This window comes from Ananas comosus, linkage group 13 (genome assembly GCF_001540865.1).
Source record: "Ananas comosus cultivar F153 linkage group 13, ASM154086v1, whole genome shotgun sequence".
NCBI lineage: Eukaryota > Viridiplantae > Streptophyta > Magnoliopsida > Poales > Bromeliaceae > Ananas > Ananas comosus.
In genome coordinates, this window is record NC_033633.1 from 679,761 (window position 1) to 696,982 (window position 17,222).

The 17,222-nt window shown below is 42.1% G+C and overlaps 3 protein-coding genes and 1 pseudogene across 4 annotated transcripts; 1 reads left to right on the top strand and 3 right to left on the bottom strand.

The window, feature by feature from the left end:
• Positions 810 to 3,490, bottom strand: LOC109719514 (annotated as a pseudogene).
• LOC109719515 lies at positions 3,579 to 8,822 on the top strand. Of its 2 annotated transcripts, none has more exons than XM_020246252.1 (3): positions 3,579 to 4,068; positions 5,903 to 6,025; positions 6,157 to 8,822. In XM_020246252.1, the coding sequence occupies exon 3, from the start codon at positions 7,274 to 7,276 to the stop codon at positions 8,033 to 8,035; it is 762 nt and encodes a 253-aa protein (XP_020101841.1). In that variant the 5' UTR covers positions 3,579 to 4,068; positions 5,903 to 6,025; positions 6,157 to 7,273; the 3' UTR covers positions 8,036 to 8,822. The 2 variants fall into 2 exon arrangements, with proteins under 2 accessions (XP_020101841.1, XP_020101840.1); XM_020246251.1 differs by lacking the exon at positions 5,903 to 6,025 and having other exon boundaries at positions 6,157 to 6,281; positions 6,551 to 8,822.
• LOC109719516 (CAX-interacting protein 4) lies at positions 11,749 to 13,312 on the bottom strand. The gene has a single exon (XM_020246253.1). The coding sequence runs from the start codon at positions 13,196 to 13,198 to the stop codon at positions 12,053 to 12,055; it is 1,146 nt and encodes a 381-aa protein (XP_020101842.1). The 5' UTR covers positions 13,199 to 13,312; the 3' UTR covers positions 11,749 to 12,052.
• LOC109719517 (mitochondrial import inner membrane translocase subunit Tim9) lies at positions 13,764 to 16,368 on the bottom strand. The gene is made up of 2 exons (XM_020246254.1): positions 16,161 to 16,368; positions 13,764 to 14,239 (listed from the first exon to the last, which is right to left on the bottom strand). Exons 1-2 carry the CDS (start codon positions 16,253 to 16,255, stop codon positions 14,053 to 14,055), a joined length of 282 nt encoding a protein of 93 aa, XP_020101843.1. The 5' UTR covers positions 16,256 to 16,368; the 3' UTR covers positions 13,764 to 14,052.

Below are 17,222 nucleotides of genomic sequence, written 5' to 3' on the forward strand. Positions count from 1 at the left end.
TAATATAAGCTCATTGGATCAAATTTCTATATAATTGTCATAATAAAATGGATTAGTTTACGATATGTACAGAGTTTGATAAATTATCCTTTATATATATATATTCTTTGTAAAATCTAAATCTTTGTACGCATACTCTTTAGAAACCCAAACCCAAATTCTATGTAGAAATACACCCTTTGCAATTAGAAAGCCTTCATGTTGATAAAACTTACTTTTAGCTACATCTAATGGGTGCCAAGCTACAACTAGTATAACAGTTAGATACTCATATATCAACTATAATACAACTTTTTGATATAGGTTTAATTTAGAAGTCATCTAAGATCAAAGTCTTAGTTAGGCCTGCACCTTTTTTAGTTTCGACTGGACCATGCCAACTTGTCCCATAACTTCTATTAGTCTCGCGCGCCCTCACCCACGCCCGCCTGGGCACACACATGAACCAAAAGAAGAACCTGCGCGCACACATGAACGAAAAGAAAGAAAGAAAGAAAGAAAATAATGCCACACCATGACTCTCCTGAGTCTACATTTCTAAAATCAGATTTGAATTCTCAATTTCCCTGTACGCAATTTTTTTTATATATGGAATCTAAATATGCCTTTATAAACTTTTGAGCATCGTTAAAAAATACCACCTGATTGTTGAAAGGAGACGAACAAAACACTCAAAATCTACATAAAACATGGTTCTCTCGGGAGAGATTTATTTACGATTTAATCAATTTTGTGCTATTTTGAACGTTTAAATGGTAAACTTAAAGTGGAGTGAGAGCAATCCAAACAAACACTCAAGACTCAAAATATCTTCAAAATTGACATGTGTCATTGTTCCCCACATTCATTATATACTCAAATATGTATTAGCTTAGCAGGTCGAGGGAAAAGCAGAGTAATTAACGAATAAAAGCACAACAAATTAGCTAACAAAAGTTACAACATTACACCACAGCAGCTCGCTATTTAGATCTACACCTTTTAACCCCGATTAGCAAGCGAGTCTAATCCACACTTTTTTTAAAAGAACTTTTATAAACTTTAATTTTAATTTAATAGTCTAGGAACTCCAAAAGTTACAAAAGCTCTGTGGAGAAGCGCTTCCCAGCAAAAGGGTGAGGGAAAAAGAAAAAGGCAGAGTTCGGTAGCCTCGAATCCCCGGCCATTCCCATTATGTAATTTAATTTAATTCCTCACGAGGTGTACTTGCAATTCCCATAGCCTGTAACATAGCCAAATCAAACATTACTGCTTTGACTAAATTAATAACGAGCAATAATAATATGTTGGCAGTAAAATTCATAGAACCATAAATCATTATTTGCAATTAATGTCTTTTGAAAATGAAAACTCTCTTTATCCTATGAGCTCAATGGTGAATGCGAGATGAGTGTTAAAATGATACGGGAATGAGGGAATGAGTGGGTTACTGGGGTCAGTGGTGGTGACGACGCCGGTGCCGGAGAAGTAGCAGTCGAAGTCGTTGCGGCCGTTGGCCTGGAAGAAGGCGTTCATGGCGAAGGCGGCGTGGGCCTGCAGGGTGTTGGGGAGGAAGCAGGCCCCGCCGTCCTGGATGGGGCTGCAGTCCACGCCACCGCCGCCGCCGCCGCTGCACGCGTAGTTTATGTTGCTCTGCAGCGCGTCCCCGCTCGCGTTCGACTGCGCCACGCACCACTTCCCGCTCCCCGACGGAGACGGGTTCGGCTCCGCGGCCTAAAAAATATACACAAATATACATTCAGAATAGTTGTTATTGCGATTAAATCCAATAGTAATATGAACATTAATAAATAATAATCTATGGAAAAGAGTGAAGGTGATGGTTAGGAACAAACGGTACTAATTAATCGATTATTCTGAGCCCATACGTGGTTATGTGGGGTACGTAGGGAGGAGGAAATCTTATGGAACACGCGTTCCGAGCCTGGATTCGCGCGCGCGCACAGCAGGCGTAAAGGACGAGGACGCGCATCAAAGCAACGATGGCTCGGGGCCGCCCAGGCCACACGAATAAAGAAGCTTTGATGCTCGCTATGATGTACCCGACCCGCCAACATTGACTAGAAGCTCATGGGTACAATACAACGGACGGTTCCACCCAATTAAATCACCATGAAAATACCAAAATCCTTAACACAAACACACACACACACGTGAAGAAAGCAAAAACCGAACCTCCTCCTCCCTATTTGGTTAATAGAGCTGTTGTTAAGCAATTATATTTAGTAGGCCATAGCACCATTTTTTTTTTAAAAAAAAGGAATAATGCCTTTTTCATAAAAGTTATATACCATCTTTAGACTTAATTTGATATTAAGATAAAGTAAAGTAAGAATAAAAATATATAAAAAAAAATGTTTTTTTTGTTTTCGGTAAAATCATATAAAATATATTGTAACCAAATGATCGCGATATACGTATTAACGTAATATTATGTCCAAAAGCATATCGTAACTCTACTCACCGGGTCGCGAAGAACGCCGGCGTCGTAGACGGCGGTTAGGTCGGGGCGGAAGAGGCCGAAGTTGCGCTCGGCCGTGGGCCCGGGCTTGAGGTCCTCGTTGAAGAGCGAGAAGACGTACGTCTCGAACGTCCGATTGGGCATCAACGGCGTGCCTTTCCCCGAGTTCACCAGCCGGATCAGGTTCCCGTTGTACGCCGCCGCGTCATCGCCGAGTACACCGCGTCCAGCTGCGCCTCGAACATGTTCGTGTAGGTTATCCCCGTCGCCGGGTCCAGCACCCCCGCGTTCGGCCTGAACAGCGCGTAGTCTAGGGTTTTGGGGGTGTAGCCGAAGTAGGGGTAGGGGTTCACCACGAAGGGGCTCTTCGTCTTGCGGTGGAAGTCCAGCATCGGGGCGAAGATGACGCGGTCGTAGCCGCGGCGGAACCGGCCCGTGGAGGGGGCGTCGGAGGCGGAGAGGATCCCGAGGGAGTGCGGGGTCGAGACGCGGATCTCCGGGAACCCCGCCGCGGCGAGCGCCGCGGAGAGGGCGCGCATGGCGGGGACGAGGCGGGCGATGAGGGTCCGGTCCGCGGTCGCGAGGATCTCGTTGCCCACGGCGACGAGGGAGATGTTGGTGGCCGGGTGGAAGGGGGCGACGTTCGCGGCGACCCACGCCGCGGCCCCGGAGGGGGCGGCGAGCGAGGGGATGACGCCGTTGGGGGCGGTGATCATCACGGAGATCCCCGTCCCCGCGAAGGCGCGGATGAAATCCGGGTTGGAGTCGAAGAGCTTCACGCGGTCCACGAACGTGTGGTCGCGGAGGAACGCCGCCGTGCGAGCCGGCGCCGAGAGCAGCGCGAGGAGCTCGAACACGGCGGCGAATCGGAGGAGCGCTAGGGTTAGGGTTTGCGGCGGAGAAAGCGACGCCATTGGAGAGGGATTGGGCGAGGAGTTGCGTGGAGTGAGGCAGAAGCAGAGATACAGCAGCAGGGTTCAAAATAGTATCCCCATTTTATTTTAATTTAATTCCGCGTTATGATAAAGACACCCCCTTTTCCACTTTTTTCCCATCCGGGAAAAGGAATATAAAAAGGGGCGCTTTTACTGAAAGGGGGTAAGTATATCGAAATTACAATTAAGTAACGTAAGAGGTTGTAGTACGTTGACTGGTTTGACCCCTGGGCGGTGCCACGTGGCGATGTGGACGATGTCGGTTCCAACTCGGTAAGCTTACCTCCCCCTCCGTTATTTTCGTGCAGTTTTAAAGTAATGGTGGCGTGATTGTGGGGTACGTGGGGGGCGTACGTGGTTCGTCGCATTCGAGCCTAAGATTTATCCAATTACACGATTAGGCTCGCCAAAAGTGACGAGCCCAAAGTCCAAGCCGTGCTTAGAATGGGTTCGGGGGGGATGTGTCAAGCGTGTGAAGTGTTTGACCAAATCGAGTGTCCGGAGACGTGATGTGGTTGCTCATTACGAGTTGCCACAGCAAACAGCTTTTTCATCCAGTGGGAATCCGACACGCGGGCCATTCTCTTCTCCGAGGCAAAATTGGCCCAAGTGGATTGAAGCTCACATGTTCGAGGAAATATCTCAGAGAACGGTTAATTTACTTAGCATCAGGTACTTTTCTCTTCCCTTTGTTTATTGCGCATTTGATTCAAATTTTTTTGGGATGATTTTGTTGATATCTTATAGCAATTGAATCATCTAATTGTTTTGCAAATTAATGATTATAGTAATGGTAATATGTTTAACATGATATGTCCTACTACACATTGTCTTATGATTAAATCAAATATTAAACCCCTTTTTTTTCGTTTTTGTAAATCAATGGTAGTGGAGTTATCCATTAGTGATGAGATCCCTAAGGTCAAACTACTTTTGATTAAAGGATGGATAAAAGAACAGGATTAGAGAAAGGAAGAGATGAAAAAGTGTGGTTTTAAAAGCTATATATGCTTTTCGCCTATTGTGTCTAAAGCTTTGATACTTATTTGTTGCTTCAAGTTAGAAAATGAAAAAGGAAACCAAGAGATGCAAAGCTGAGTATTCTTCCGCTTTTGTGCGTTTGGTGTCTCAGTTTATGGTCCTCTGTAATTTGAGTATATTTGGCGCTGCTGTAATGAAAAGAATCACCTGAATTAGGATCTTGTTCATGTCATAAAATTGTGAGAAAATATGTAGTAAGACAATCTGAGACAAAAGTTGGTCCATGTGAGTTCTTAATCGCCTTAGCTTCTATCACAGCCTTTTTTCATGTTTTTCTTTTCTCTTCGCGAAATGCGAATATCGTGATCCACTAACCCAACTTAGATTTGTAACTGGGTTAACCATTTGGATTGCTTTTTGGTATTTTTTCCACTGATTCCAGATGAAGCACCTGAACATCCCAGTTTCGTTCGGAGAACTTAGAAGGAGAGTATAACATACATAGTCACTCAAATCGATAGCTAATGTTCTAAGTAGAATTAAAAGATTTTTGTTTTGAACTGTGAAATACTTGATCAAGCCATTAACCTTTAATGGTGAGGCAAGTGCTCAGACCTTTACTTTGAAGTAAAAGGGGAAGAAACTCGAGACTCATAATATAAAGCTTTTTGACCACTTTTCGTTAAAGTGGGTACAATTAACTCATCAGGGACTTCCCTTGTAGAATCAAAAATCAGAATTTATGTGGATTCGCACGAGTATGTGATGTCTTAAGAAAGAATATATATCTTCTTAACTATTTACAGCACTCATTAGAGGAAGAAGAATCTCTCGAAGTAGAAGTTAACTCTGGCATTGTGGTCCTGTTGTGCGTATAATGATCAAGGATATCTTATTGAGATTTTATCATAGAGTCATCTACGTATCTAAGCAAATTTGCATAATTGAGTAAGAAACTGCTCTTAGTCGGTAAGCTAACTCATTAGAATTTTGTGAATTTTGACAAAATATTCTGGAAACGATAGAACGGAAATGGGATAAGTAGTTCAATTTTCCTTTAATGTATTATTGTTTTTTTTTTAGAGAGAGAGATAGGTAGCACGCAACTCGCTTCGTTTATTTCATTTAGAAATAAACTTAGCTGGAAATGTGAATCAATTAGGATTCGAACTTGGGACCTCGAGTACCAACCACCAAGCCCTTTGCCACTTGCACTAGAGACAGTCGGTTAATGTATTATTGTTTGTTCAAGAAATTTGAGTTTTGTGAGACACAGTTCCACTTTGTAGAGATGGATGCCTTCTCTGAAGGCCTGCGCAGCAGGCATAAATTGTTTTCTTACACTCATACTATCCGTCGCTCAATAGAAAAGAGCTTCTGCAGCTTCTGTTTCTGCCGTATAAGTTATCGACTGCTTGCTATGCCAGCATAAGAAGTTCAGAAAACTAAGTTGCGGTGGAATTTAAAGAAAGGGACAAATATGTTTGCGAAATTTCTCACTATGTATAGCTGTGTATTATTTCAGATTCAAACCACCATTGATTTATCAGCAACAGGACAAAATGAGAAGCTTCACCTGCACTGAGAATGCATATACATGTTGCAAATTTATTATCAATATTAAATTGTTCAACAGAGCCATTGCCAGGTGTAAATTGTGGATTACTCTCAAATAGAATACTTAATTACATAGGGGCCATTTTACGGCCTGTACCTACTTGCATTAAGTATTACTTCTACCTAATAACAGCAGTATGTGTTCTTACTTTTTATGTTCAGGAAAAATGATGCGCAATGAAGAACCAAAATCGCGGCTATCAATCAAAGGCTATTATTGCTCGGAACTGGAATGATTCGCCAACACGCAACCTAATTAAGTTTTATGTACTAATTCTGGTCTGAAGGTATGTCTTATTTTTTCTAAATAAGCTTTCATCATCATCATCATTATTATTATAATTCATTATTCTACCTGGTACGTTTTACAAGCTATAATTCGTGAATGCATTACAATAGGAACCCTCTTTCACCTGCGTGTGAGTTTCGACAAAATTATTGATTAGTTACTGAGTAATAACTTTAGATTAAATTTTCTATTTTTGAAGTTTTAGAAGCTCAGTACTTTAAGCTCAGTGTCGCGATAAAAGTAACACAATTTTTTTGCTTTTCTTAGAGCCGAGGAATTGTTCTAAATTATAGCCCAACAAATAAACTGTTGGACAACCAACAAAATGTAAATTAAAAAAAAAAAAAAAAAAGAAGAAGAAGAGATGTTCCAACATTCCGACCCAACTTTTCCCACCACCATGTGTTAAAGAAAGCGACAACATTCAAACTTAATACGAACTTACCAACAAAGAGTACGTGAAGCTTACAAATAATCCCCAATATAATTCTGGTAATGCAAATTGATTCTTATTCTTGTTTTATTCAAGCACTTTAATTCTCAATAAATTTTTACATATTATACCGTACTCCAGTTCTCGCCGTAAGAAAATTTGGAACTTTCTTTTGTTGTAAACTAGACTCTGGGTAAGATGGTTGTTTCATACGAAAATTATGTTTCTTAGGACCAACCATGAAAGCTAAATGCAATATTTATTATGTATAAAACTTGGTAAGCTACAACATTTAAAGTGAAAAACATGAGTTATCCACTCATTTATTAGATACTAATAAAAATTACGGAAACACACGTCCTTTTCCTTTGACCATTTTATGTTTTCCTTGTTAGGAAAAAAAAAAAAGAGATAAAAACAGCAAGGAAATTTTAAAATAATAATAAAAAAAAAAAGAAAAGTTGGCCTAAACAGCAACCTCCCTTAGCCCTTAAACATCCCTGGATCCCCCACGCTCCACCAACTATTCCAAATTAAAAGAGAAAAAAAAACCTTTCATGGCCGAGGAAGAGGAGAAGAAGACGAAGAAGAAGAAGAAGAAGCAGCAGCATCATCAGCATCCCCCTCCCCAAAACCCTAACCCTAACACCCAATTCCCCTCCTTCTTCTCCTCCGCCGGGGCGAAGAAACCCTCGGCCTCGGCATCGGTCTCGGCCTCGGCCGCGGAGGCGCAGTTCAAGGCGAGCTCGGAGGTGAAGGGGCTGCGGTTCGGGGGCCAGTTCGTGGTGCGATCGTTCACGGTGCGGCGGGCGTCGCCGCTGGAGCTGCTGCGGCTGCTGGACATCCCGGCGGCGTTCCTGGCGCGGTGCGCGAGCCTGCCGTTCCCGTCGACGACGACGTACCTCCCGACGAGCTTCACGATCCTCGCCCACCACGCGTGGCGCACGCTCACGCTGGGCCTCGGCACCAACAAGTCCAAGGCGCTGGTCTTCGTCTTCGAGTCCGAGGCCATGAAGGCCGCGGTGGACCAGCTCTGGCCCCCGCTCGTCCCCCTCGGCGACGTCAACAAGAAGCTCATCCGGGGCCTCACCGGCACCGACATGGCGCGCTTCAAGTTCCGCAAGGGCTGCCTCACCCTCTACGTCTACGCCGTCCGCCGCTCCGGCGCCGTCGGCTTCGCCTGCGCCGACGATCTCCGCCGCGTCCTCGAGGCCGTCGTCGCGCTCAAGGACTTCCTCGACCACACCGCCATGCTCGCCCTCCCCACCCAGCGCTCCATCGCCTTCGCCCCCCCCACCGCCGTCGCCATGGCCCACTGATCCTCCCCCCTCCTCCCACCAGGTTCCAAACTCAAATTCTTTACAAATTTCTCTTCTTCTTCTTCTTCTTCTTCTTCTTCGATTTTTGTGGAGCCTCCTCAACTACAGCCCAATATTTGAAATTAGGCGCCCCCCTTTAACTTTGTTATTATTTTCAATTTTTAATTTTGACACTTCTATTTTTCTTTTCTTTTTTTCTTCTTCTTTTGGATTTTGAGTTTTCCTAGTTGTTAAGCTTCAAATTTTTATTGAGGTGATAAAAACATCAATAAACGTGATAAAGTTTTTAATTTTATTCTATTAGAATAGCTTAATTTTGAAAGATCTCAAAGAGTGAAGTTAAGAAGGAACCATTTTAGGATGATCCGTCTTATGGTTGAGAGGGTTTCTGTACATTTTTTTCCTTTTTCACTTTGTCGAGTAGTAACAACTTGATCTTTTGAATAGTTCTCCTTTTTTTCCCCTTTTTTTTTTTTTTACTACTTTGATTTTAATGAGCAGTGAGGTAATGCTGCTCAAATTTGTTTTTTTTTTTAGTTAAATTCTGTTTATAGAGAATTTAATCCCCTTGTATTAGGATTTGCTCATTGAGTGTGCGTAGAGCTGTGCTGTTCAGTCCAATTTGTGTAATTTTTGTGTCATGAGACAATTCTTTGTTCATTTTGTTGTTCAAGCCTATGTTCTCCATGTGCATGTAATATATTATTATTATGCTTCAAAAACCTCAGTTCTCCATGTGCATGTAATATTATTATTATGCTTCAAAAGCCTCAGTTCTCCATGTGTATGTAATATTGTGCTTCAAATTCTCCTCCTTTTTTTTAAAAAAGGGAAAAGAAAATATTTAGTGAGGAATAGTACTATCAAAAATAGTGGTGGGGGTTTGAAGTTTAAACCCAAGAAGGATTTGTATCCGCCGAACAAAAGTGGTTAAGTGATGGGAACAGCATTCCAATTTCCAGCGGGGGGAAAGTGACCTGGTGGTGCAGAATCTTTTTTAAGAAAAGTGGATGCTTTTGGGTGGGTAGCACCAGCAGGCAGGCAGCAGTCGGTCACCCTGGGAAGAGAGAGGGGGGTGGGATGGGATGGTGAGGAGAGTGTGAATGAGGCGCCTGCTGCTGTTTCCTTTGTTTGGAAGGTGAGTTAGTGCTCAATAAATGTATCTATCTCTAATAAAAGAGGGGAGGAGGGGAGGACCTGAGACTTTGTAAGTAAGCGTAGACGTATTATGAACTGCAGTAAAAATATGAGGGGATAAAACTGTTCACCACTGCTAGGCATTGCAGATATCCAGAACATTATTTCTTCTTCTTCTTCTTTTTTCTCTTTTTTGTAAAATAAGATATCTAGACTAGAAGGTTTCCTCTCTTTTTTATAGAACAATTGAGCAGCCGCAACATCAACAGAGAGCAAAACAATACTGGTTTACAGACGATCTGATCTCCACAGATTAAATCTCGAATAAACGGCGTTTTGGGGTGTTCGACGGACGGAATATTAGACACTCATAGGGGAGGAGGGAAGGGAAGGGAAGTGGGGAGGAACATCATGCTCGGCAGGTGATGATGGGAGAAGGTGGCCTACCATTACTGTCAAAGTAGAGAGAGAGAGAGATAGAAAGAGAGAGAAGGGGAAGGATAAAGAAAGGAAATGAGGAGGTGGGTCTGGGGCCCGAAGAGGCAGGGGCCCAACAATCCACCTTTCGGTCTATCAAAGCGAGGACACGGACATTTACTTACCTCTCTCACTCCCTCCCCCTCTCCAATCTTCTCTAATTAAAGCTATTGCTTTTACTCCATGCCATGGCTGCTGCTGCTGCTGCTTTATTCGCCATATATATATATATATTACTTAACAAGTGAGCACAATCATGGCGCAGATGGGCTCCTGCATGTGCAGAGAGATAAGAAGTGCCTCCCCAAGATTTTTTTTTTTTTCTTTTCTTTTTTTTGTGACCCTACCAATAGACATATTATTTATATGGACTGTATAATTTCTGTATGATTTTATGTAAAAAAATAAAACTGAGTCCACTAGNCTTTTTTTTGTGACCCTACCAATAGACATATTATTTATATGGACTGTATAATTTCTGTATGATTTTATGTAAAAAAATAAAACTGAGTCCACTAGTTTCAGTGCCACAACTGCAGATAAAAGTAAACATCAAAATGAGAAGTTCCTGACTGAGCAGATCGAATTTTGAGTGGAAAATGAAATGAATTGGCCCCATTTGAACTCCTCTTATTCACACCGCTACTAATCTCATAGATACAAGTGGTCCATGATGCTAAAATGTATGCGTAAAAATTATCATTACCAATTGCCTCTTACTCCCCAAGTAGAGTTGTCCAAAAGAATGATTCACATCCACCCTGGGTTTTTAACTACACCGGAAGAACGTAAGAGGGCGAGTAACTAGAAGCAGCAGCTAATGAGGGTTGATCAGTAAACCTGCATGTGCAAAGAATCAGAAGCAGCATCTGTGGCGAAAAGAAAACACTAGTGCTGCTGCAAGAACCGATCAGTTCCTCGTGCTCAAAATTGACCTGAATTCCACAACCAATGGAGCTAAAACATGGAGTAGAGGGTACTAAACAGAGAGTGATGCAAAACATAAGACCTATTCACTTGATGCGAGCTGATCAAACAGTGCCGCGCAATTATATGTGCACAACATCACAACATCAGAGTAATGCTATTGTCTCCGACAAGCTAAGTCTTAAAAGAGAAGGATATGATACATTGATCTTCCAACAAGCCCTAGATAAAGTATAAATATTTTTCAAGGAATTGAATAGTTTCGAAGTCAGAACTGTAGAAGTTTGACCAATATACAATAGACGATGAGTTCAAGATCCTAGAAGCACATTTTCACATACTAACGATAAATCAATACAGGTTCCTCAACTCAAACATGCCAAATAACTTTCTTGAATAAGGTACTATTAATTAGAAAAATAATTTTCTTGCCTTCAAACAAGCTGGAGAATCTAAATACATATGTTTCATGTTGAAGTCATGGATGTTATGCAGATCACAAAATCCATTGCGTTTTTCAAAGTTCAATTCGAGTATACCACACCACTTCTTGCCATACATTTTGGGAGCAAATGTAGGCGTTCCTATTAATTAAGAAAGCTACCTGAAAACCAGACTTACAAAAAAAATTCTCAATACTGTCGCCTATTCAATGAGAACAAAGCATTCATCAACGTAGTACTTTGCAAGCCCCATGGTCATTCCATTATGACCAGATAAATGAAGTTGCGAAGCAAGAGAGGGGCAAGGTTTCAAATTCTACTTGTACGAGAGATGTGTCGATGAAGGCACACTATCTAGATAAATATGTTCATATTTTCCTGATTTGTTCACATTCTCCCTAACGCAGACAGCTCATCAAAGGGACACAAAGATTCATGCTATCTAATAATTAGTGAAAATTGATCGGCGTGAGCATTTAAAATGCAACGACCAACAACAAGAAATACCAGGAATTCTTTATAAACAACTTTCCTAATATATCACCTACAACTTTTACTGAGTGAATCACAAATGGAAAATACACAAGGTAGCAACAACATCAAGAATCCTAATTCAAAGTACGAAAACGACGGTATCATAAGAACTTCTTTACAACGAGAGTTAATCTCTTATACTTTGATTACTGTATTCATAAAAGATCATCAAACATGACGGTGCTCAAAAGCAAGTACCTCTAAACAAAATAAGCACTCAATGCATTATCAAAATAGTCAATATCAATACACTTACAAGCACAGCTTACTAGCGCATGACCTCCCTACTATGAAAGGCCAATAACATGGTGTAGACTAAGAGCTTCATTTTTCAAAATGAACATAACATACGGCTAGATGAACACATTCATATCAATTATGGCAATCAAATTACCAGATAGATAACAAAGCCATAGCACTGGATTTGAATAACGCTAACATCCAATTAAAGCTATAACCAGCAAATGACAGAAAGACGAGCAAGTTACCATCCAGCCAATCAATTCTTCTCGTGCCTTCTATGCTTCCTGCTCCTCTCCTCGGATCGCTTCTTCTCCTTCCTGCCTCGCAGCTCTTCTTCAGAATCCGATCCACTGATTTCAGAGTCACTCAATGAAGCCGCTTTCTTCTTCCTCCGGCGCTCATTATGCCTGCTAGACCTCTTACGATCATCCGACGACTCATCACTTTTATCAGAATCACTCTCCGATGCATCCTTCCGCCTGTTCGTTCGATTATGGCGTGAATGCCTATCTGGTTCTCCTTCTGAATCATCCTCATCAGAGTCCTTCCTCTTGTGATGGCTCCGCCGCCTCTTCTTTTCCCTCCTGCTCTTCCTATGCTTCTTTTCATAATTATAGTCGTCGTCATCATCATCTGAATCCCTGCGCCTTCTCCTCTTCTCCATTCTCCTCGCTTCATCCTCGCTATCGATCTCATCATCGTTCTTGTTCAAGCTCTTCCCGCTCCTCCTATGCCTCGATCGACCCTTCCTCCTACGGCTCCCCTCCTTCTCATCATCCGATCTCTCCTCTCTCCCCCTCGCCGCAGAAGCGGAGCTCCTCTTGCTCTTCTTACCGTAGCGAGCAGCGATGATCTTCTCCATCTCCGGATCCACATCTGAATCCGAGCTCTCGCTCTCTTCCTCCTCCTCCTCCGACTCGTCGCTCTCCCCCGCCTCCTTCAACCCGCTCGCCTTCTTGATCCTGTCGAAGGCGGCGTTCGCGGCGTGGATCGCGGCGCCCTCGTCCCTCTCGTCCTGTTGGTCCTTCACGCTGAGGAAGTTGCGGCACTGGAAGGTCAGGTGGCCAACGCGGCCGCACTTCTTGCAGGCGCCGCGCGCCTCGTCGGCGCTGGAGCCGGTGATGCGGGCGAGGGCGAGGAGGCCCTGGAAGCTGGCGTAGGCGTTCTCGCCGCCGTCCCCACCACCACCGCCTCCCCCGCCACCGCCGACGCCACTGCCGCCGCCGCCGCCGCCGCCGCGGGGGGCGGAGGAGGGCTTGGAGGGGTCGGGCTTGTCCTTGTTGGTGGGGGCGTAGGGGTCGTAGCCGATCGCGCTCTGCCATATGCCGTGCGTCTGGAGCGCCGCGCTGCTGTGGACGCGGTTGTTCGCGGGCATGCGAACCCTCCCCGCCGTCGCCGGCATCTTCGCTCAAGATCGTCGGAGAAGAAGAAGACGAAGAAGGGGAGGATCGCTAGGGTTTCTTCGAGAGAAAAAGGGCGAAGAGGCAGAGGAGATCGTTCGAATCGATCGATCGGTTTCTTTTATATATTATTTTTAATTTTTAATGGCGGTGTGGATGCGACGCGGAATTATTGGGTCGATCGATCTCAACCATCCGTTTTCGACTGTTATGATCCGCAGCGTCCCTTGGGGTCCACGTGCGTTGCACGTGATCGAAGCTCCCAACAATTAGGTTCCGTTCGCGGATCTTATCCACGCGATCCGCGAACGGACCCAATCCTTTTGGGACGAATTTCGCTCTCCACAAATCAATTCACAATCCATCCATCAAAATATTAATATGAATATGACTTCAATTGATTTATAAAAGTTTTAAATTAATCTTAATAAATATAGACAAATTTGTTAATTCGGATTTCCCATTATTTGTATTTTCCACGCATATCTATCTATCCACACAAGAACGAAGAAAGAAAAAAGAAAAAAGAAAAAAAACCTTGCTAATCTATTTTATGAGTGACCAACAAAATTCAATCCGACGGACCAACCTCGTTCATTCCAAACAAAAAAGTTTAAGCCCTAATAAAGATTCACGAAATTACTTAGATTCACATTATCCCATCAAATCCTTACCTTATTCTAGTATTCAAAACATTCATCAGGATGAATGGAACACTTCTTTCATCGACTAATGAGAAATTGTCTATAATTTACCAAAGAAACAGGAATTGCTGCTCAAAAAAAAGCCCAAAAGTGGTTTTTGCTCAAAATAGAAGTTAAGAAACAGGGTTTTGCAGAAGCTACTGGGATTTTTCTTAATCAGGCGTCGCGGCACCCTGGTTGAGCTCCGCAAATCTCATGCCGACCCTCATGGAGTGCTTTAAGAACTTCTCGGCACATCGGCGAACACACGTCTCCTCTTGCTTGTCGAGAGTCTTACGCCTAAAGGTCTCCACGCAGTCGGTGAAGCATCTCTCGACCAGCGAATTGTACATTCTTAAACTGCAATAAGAACAAGCGAGAGGAAAAGTAAAACAGCTATTCTCAGAAGCTATGCGTAGATTCTCATGAGATCATCCTATTACACTTGAAATCAACCTCGATATTGATCCAAATTATGCCGTCGGTGGCTGTTGCTACTGTAAAATTAAAGCATGCCGTTACTGCCACTCTCTATCCGTGCTTGTACCTAAAGACGATATTATCTCTAAACCAAGCACATCAAACCTAGTAGCGAGAATATGGAGTACTACTAATGTAAGTATCAGTCACCTTATACATGAAATCAAGAAGAGAGAAAATTCATCATTTATAACATGCATATACAGAAAGTACGTTTTGAGCTTTGACATACGATTTGGAACCAAATTGGAGAGCGAAATAAGATAATTTTCCAGACACAACAATAGTATAATGTTCTGGAGATAGAAGGCCACCAGAGATAGCTTCACCTCATAAGATAGGAAATTTCAGGGTTTAATAATCTCTATAAAATACAAGTACTAGTTGAGGCGGATTGTTCATCTTCTGAATTACATTCTTACCCGACATAAATGTAACCGTCCAAGATTATCATTCTACTTATCTTACGAGTCCAGTTGCTGTAACTACTTGTAGGAGTCAACCATTTCCAAATTGACTACAAGAGTTGGAAGCTAACATTCTATAAGTAGATTGTGCACAAAGTCCATACGAAACCTTGTAGCTTCCCATTAATGATGATATCATTGATAATAGGATCCAGCAGCCTAGTACTTTATAGCCCAAATCACCCCCAAATGAGCTTCTAGTTTAAACAAAAGAAAAGGCAAACATCTTCGCACCGAAGTCCATTTACAATATCTTCAATCAACTCACAGAGTTTGGAAGCTGTCGGTGAACCTAAAAAACCAGTTTATTAAAATTTGATTTGACTTTTGTAGACCCCAATTTAGCCAATCACAAGAATATACACCAAAAATCCAATTAAATCTTATATGCACAAAATAAACTAAATTCACTGCTGTGAACTTGTTTAATCAAATGCATACATCTTCCCACCGAAGTTCATTTACAATATCTTCAATCAACTGACACAGTTGGAAGCTGTCGGTGAACTTAAAAAACCAGTTTATTAAAATTCGATTCGACTTTCGTAGACCCCAGTTTAGCCAATCACAAGAATATACTCCAAAAATCTAATTAACTCTTATATTCACAAAATGAACTAAATTCACTGCTGTGAACTTGTTTTGACTAAAAACCGATGTCCTCATCAATCTCACTTGCCCACTCAACCTCTTATTCTTTCTGTGAATCTCCAACAGAATAGAAACAATAACCATTAGAGTTAATTGATTAGCCAGGGAAACAATCTAAGTTACTGCTATGAGAAAAAAGGGGTGGGTAAATCCAGCGAATTGAGAAACAAAGCTCATCCTTCAACACCAGAAATTTAAGAACCCAAAATGAATGGTTAAGCCCTTAAGTTTGAGGATCATTTGACCATACACACCTTAATCTTCGATACATCCTATGTGATTACTTTGCTTCAATCACATTCTCTTATACTTCAACACGACAACACCTCCATTGAACATAAAACTCAAATGCTTGACTCTGATCACTGCCAACTACTTCAAAACATAACAATCCTACGCTTCTACAACAACATAAAGCAACAATCAAGTGTAAAAGCATATACTTTACCTTCCAAAAACCTAAGAATCAGTAATAAAATCCCAAAATTAACAGCTTACCATCAACAGCTACTACTAACATTTGGTCCATTTCTCAATCAAGTAATACACTTGAACTCATCAAATCTACATAGATCATAAGCTATTCACATGCTTCATAGATTTCATCAATCGATTCAAAACAACAATGAAACAGAACACTAATCCAAGGAAATAAGGGAGAAGAAGAGGGGAGGGGAGGAGACCTGTCGCGGATCTGGAGCTGGTCGATCATGGCGGACATCCGGATCTTGTCCTCCTCGGGGAGCGAATCCAAATCTCCGAGCATGCTCTTATCCATCTTCGCCTCCTCCCTCGTATTCTCCTCCGCCTCACCTTGCTCTGGATCTCTAGGGTTTTGGTGGGGACGATGAAGGAGATGGTGTAGAAGGAGAGGCCGCGACCGCGAAATCTAAAACCCTAGTCGAAGCGTTTGGAGTTGGTCAAAGAACGATGTGATCCGTCCATTCGTCGAACTTGCCACATGTACGGTTGATATGAGATCCTGCATTTTTCTTGTAACAGCGCCGACTTCATGTTAATTTACCGACTTCTTCATATGAGTTTGGGCTCAATTCGGTAATCCCTCTATTTGGCCCATGGCCCAAGATGCCGAAATCAGTTATGAATCAGATCTAACACTAACTCTCTCTCTTCTTTTTTTTTTTTCTATATTTATGTTTGCCGAGAATAGAGCATATTCATCAAATCTCGTCACATTCACTCAATTAATAATGACCAGATTCAGTAATTTATTAAATATTATCGTATTACCTTTTTTGGTACGAAAGATGGGGATAAGTGAGATCCCTATTCAAGATTGTATTAAATTGATCAGATATGTGGGAGCGTAAACAAGTTAACTTAGACCGAGTATAAGATTGGATTATTTTTGTATTTTTATAATTGGTTGCTCATCTTAATTCAAGTTCGAATCATTTGTTAACAATCGAGATGAAATTAAAGCCCAAATCGTGGGTTGGTTTGAAATAGTAATTGAAAACTGAGACAAAAAGCGCATCCTGCATTGAGCTAGCTGCAACTTCTTAGTTCACATTTCACAGCTAGAAGCAAATTATAATACTTTTTACAGGAATGTAAAGTCTCAAAATTCTGGTTAGAGAGAGAGATCAAGATCTTTTCTTATGAACTTATTAAATCTACATGTAAAAAGCATCACCGACGGTTTCTACTTGAAGCTTCTCTGCTTCTATTTCAATAAGAAGCTATTTAGCGAGTCATCAAGCTACAAGTAGCTTTTTCAAACA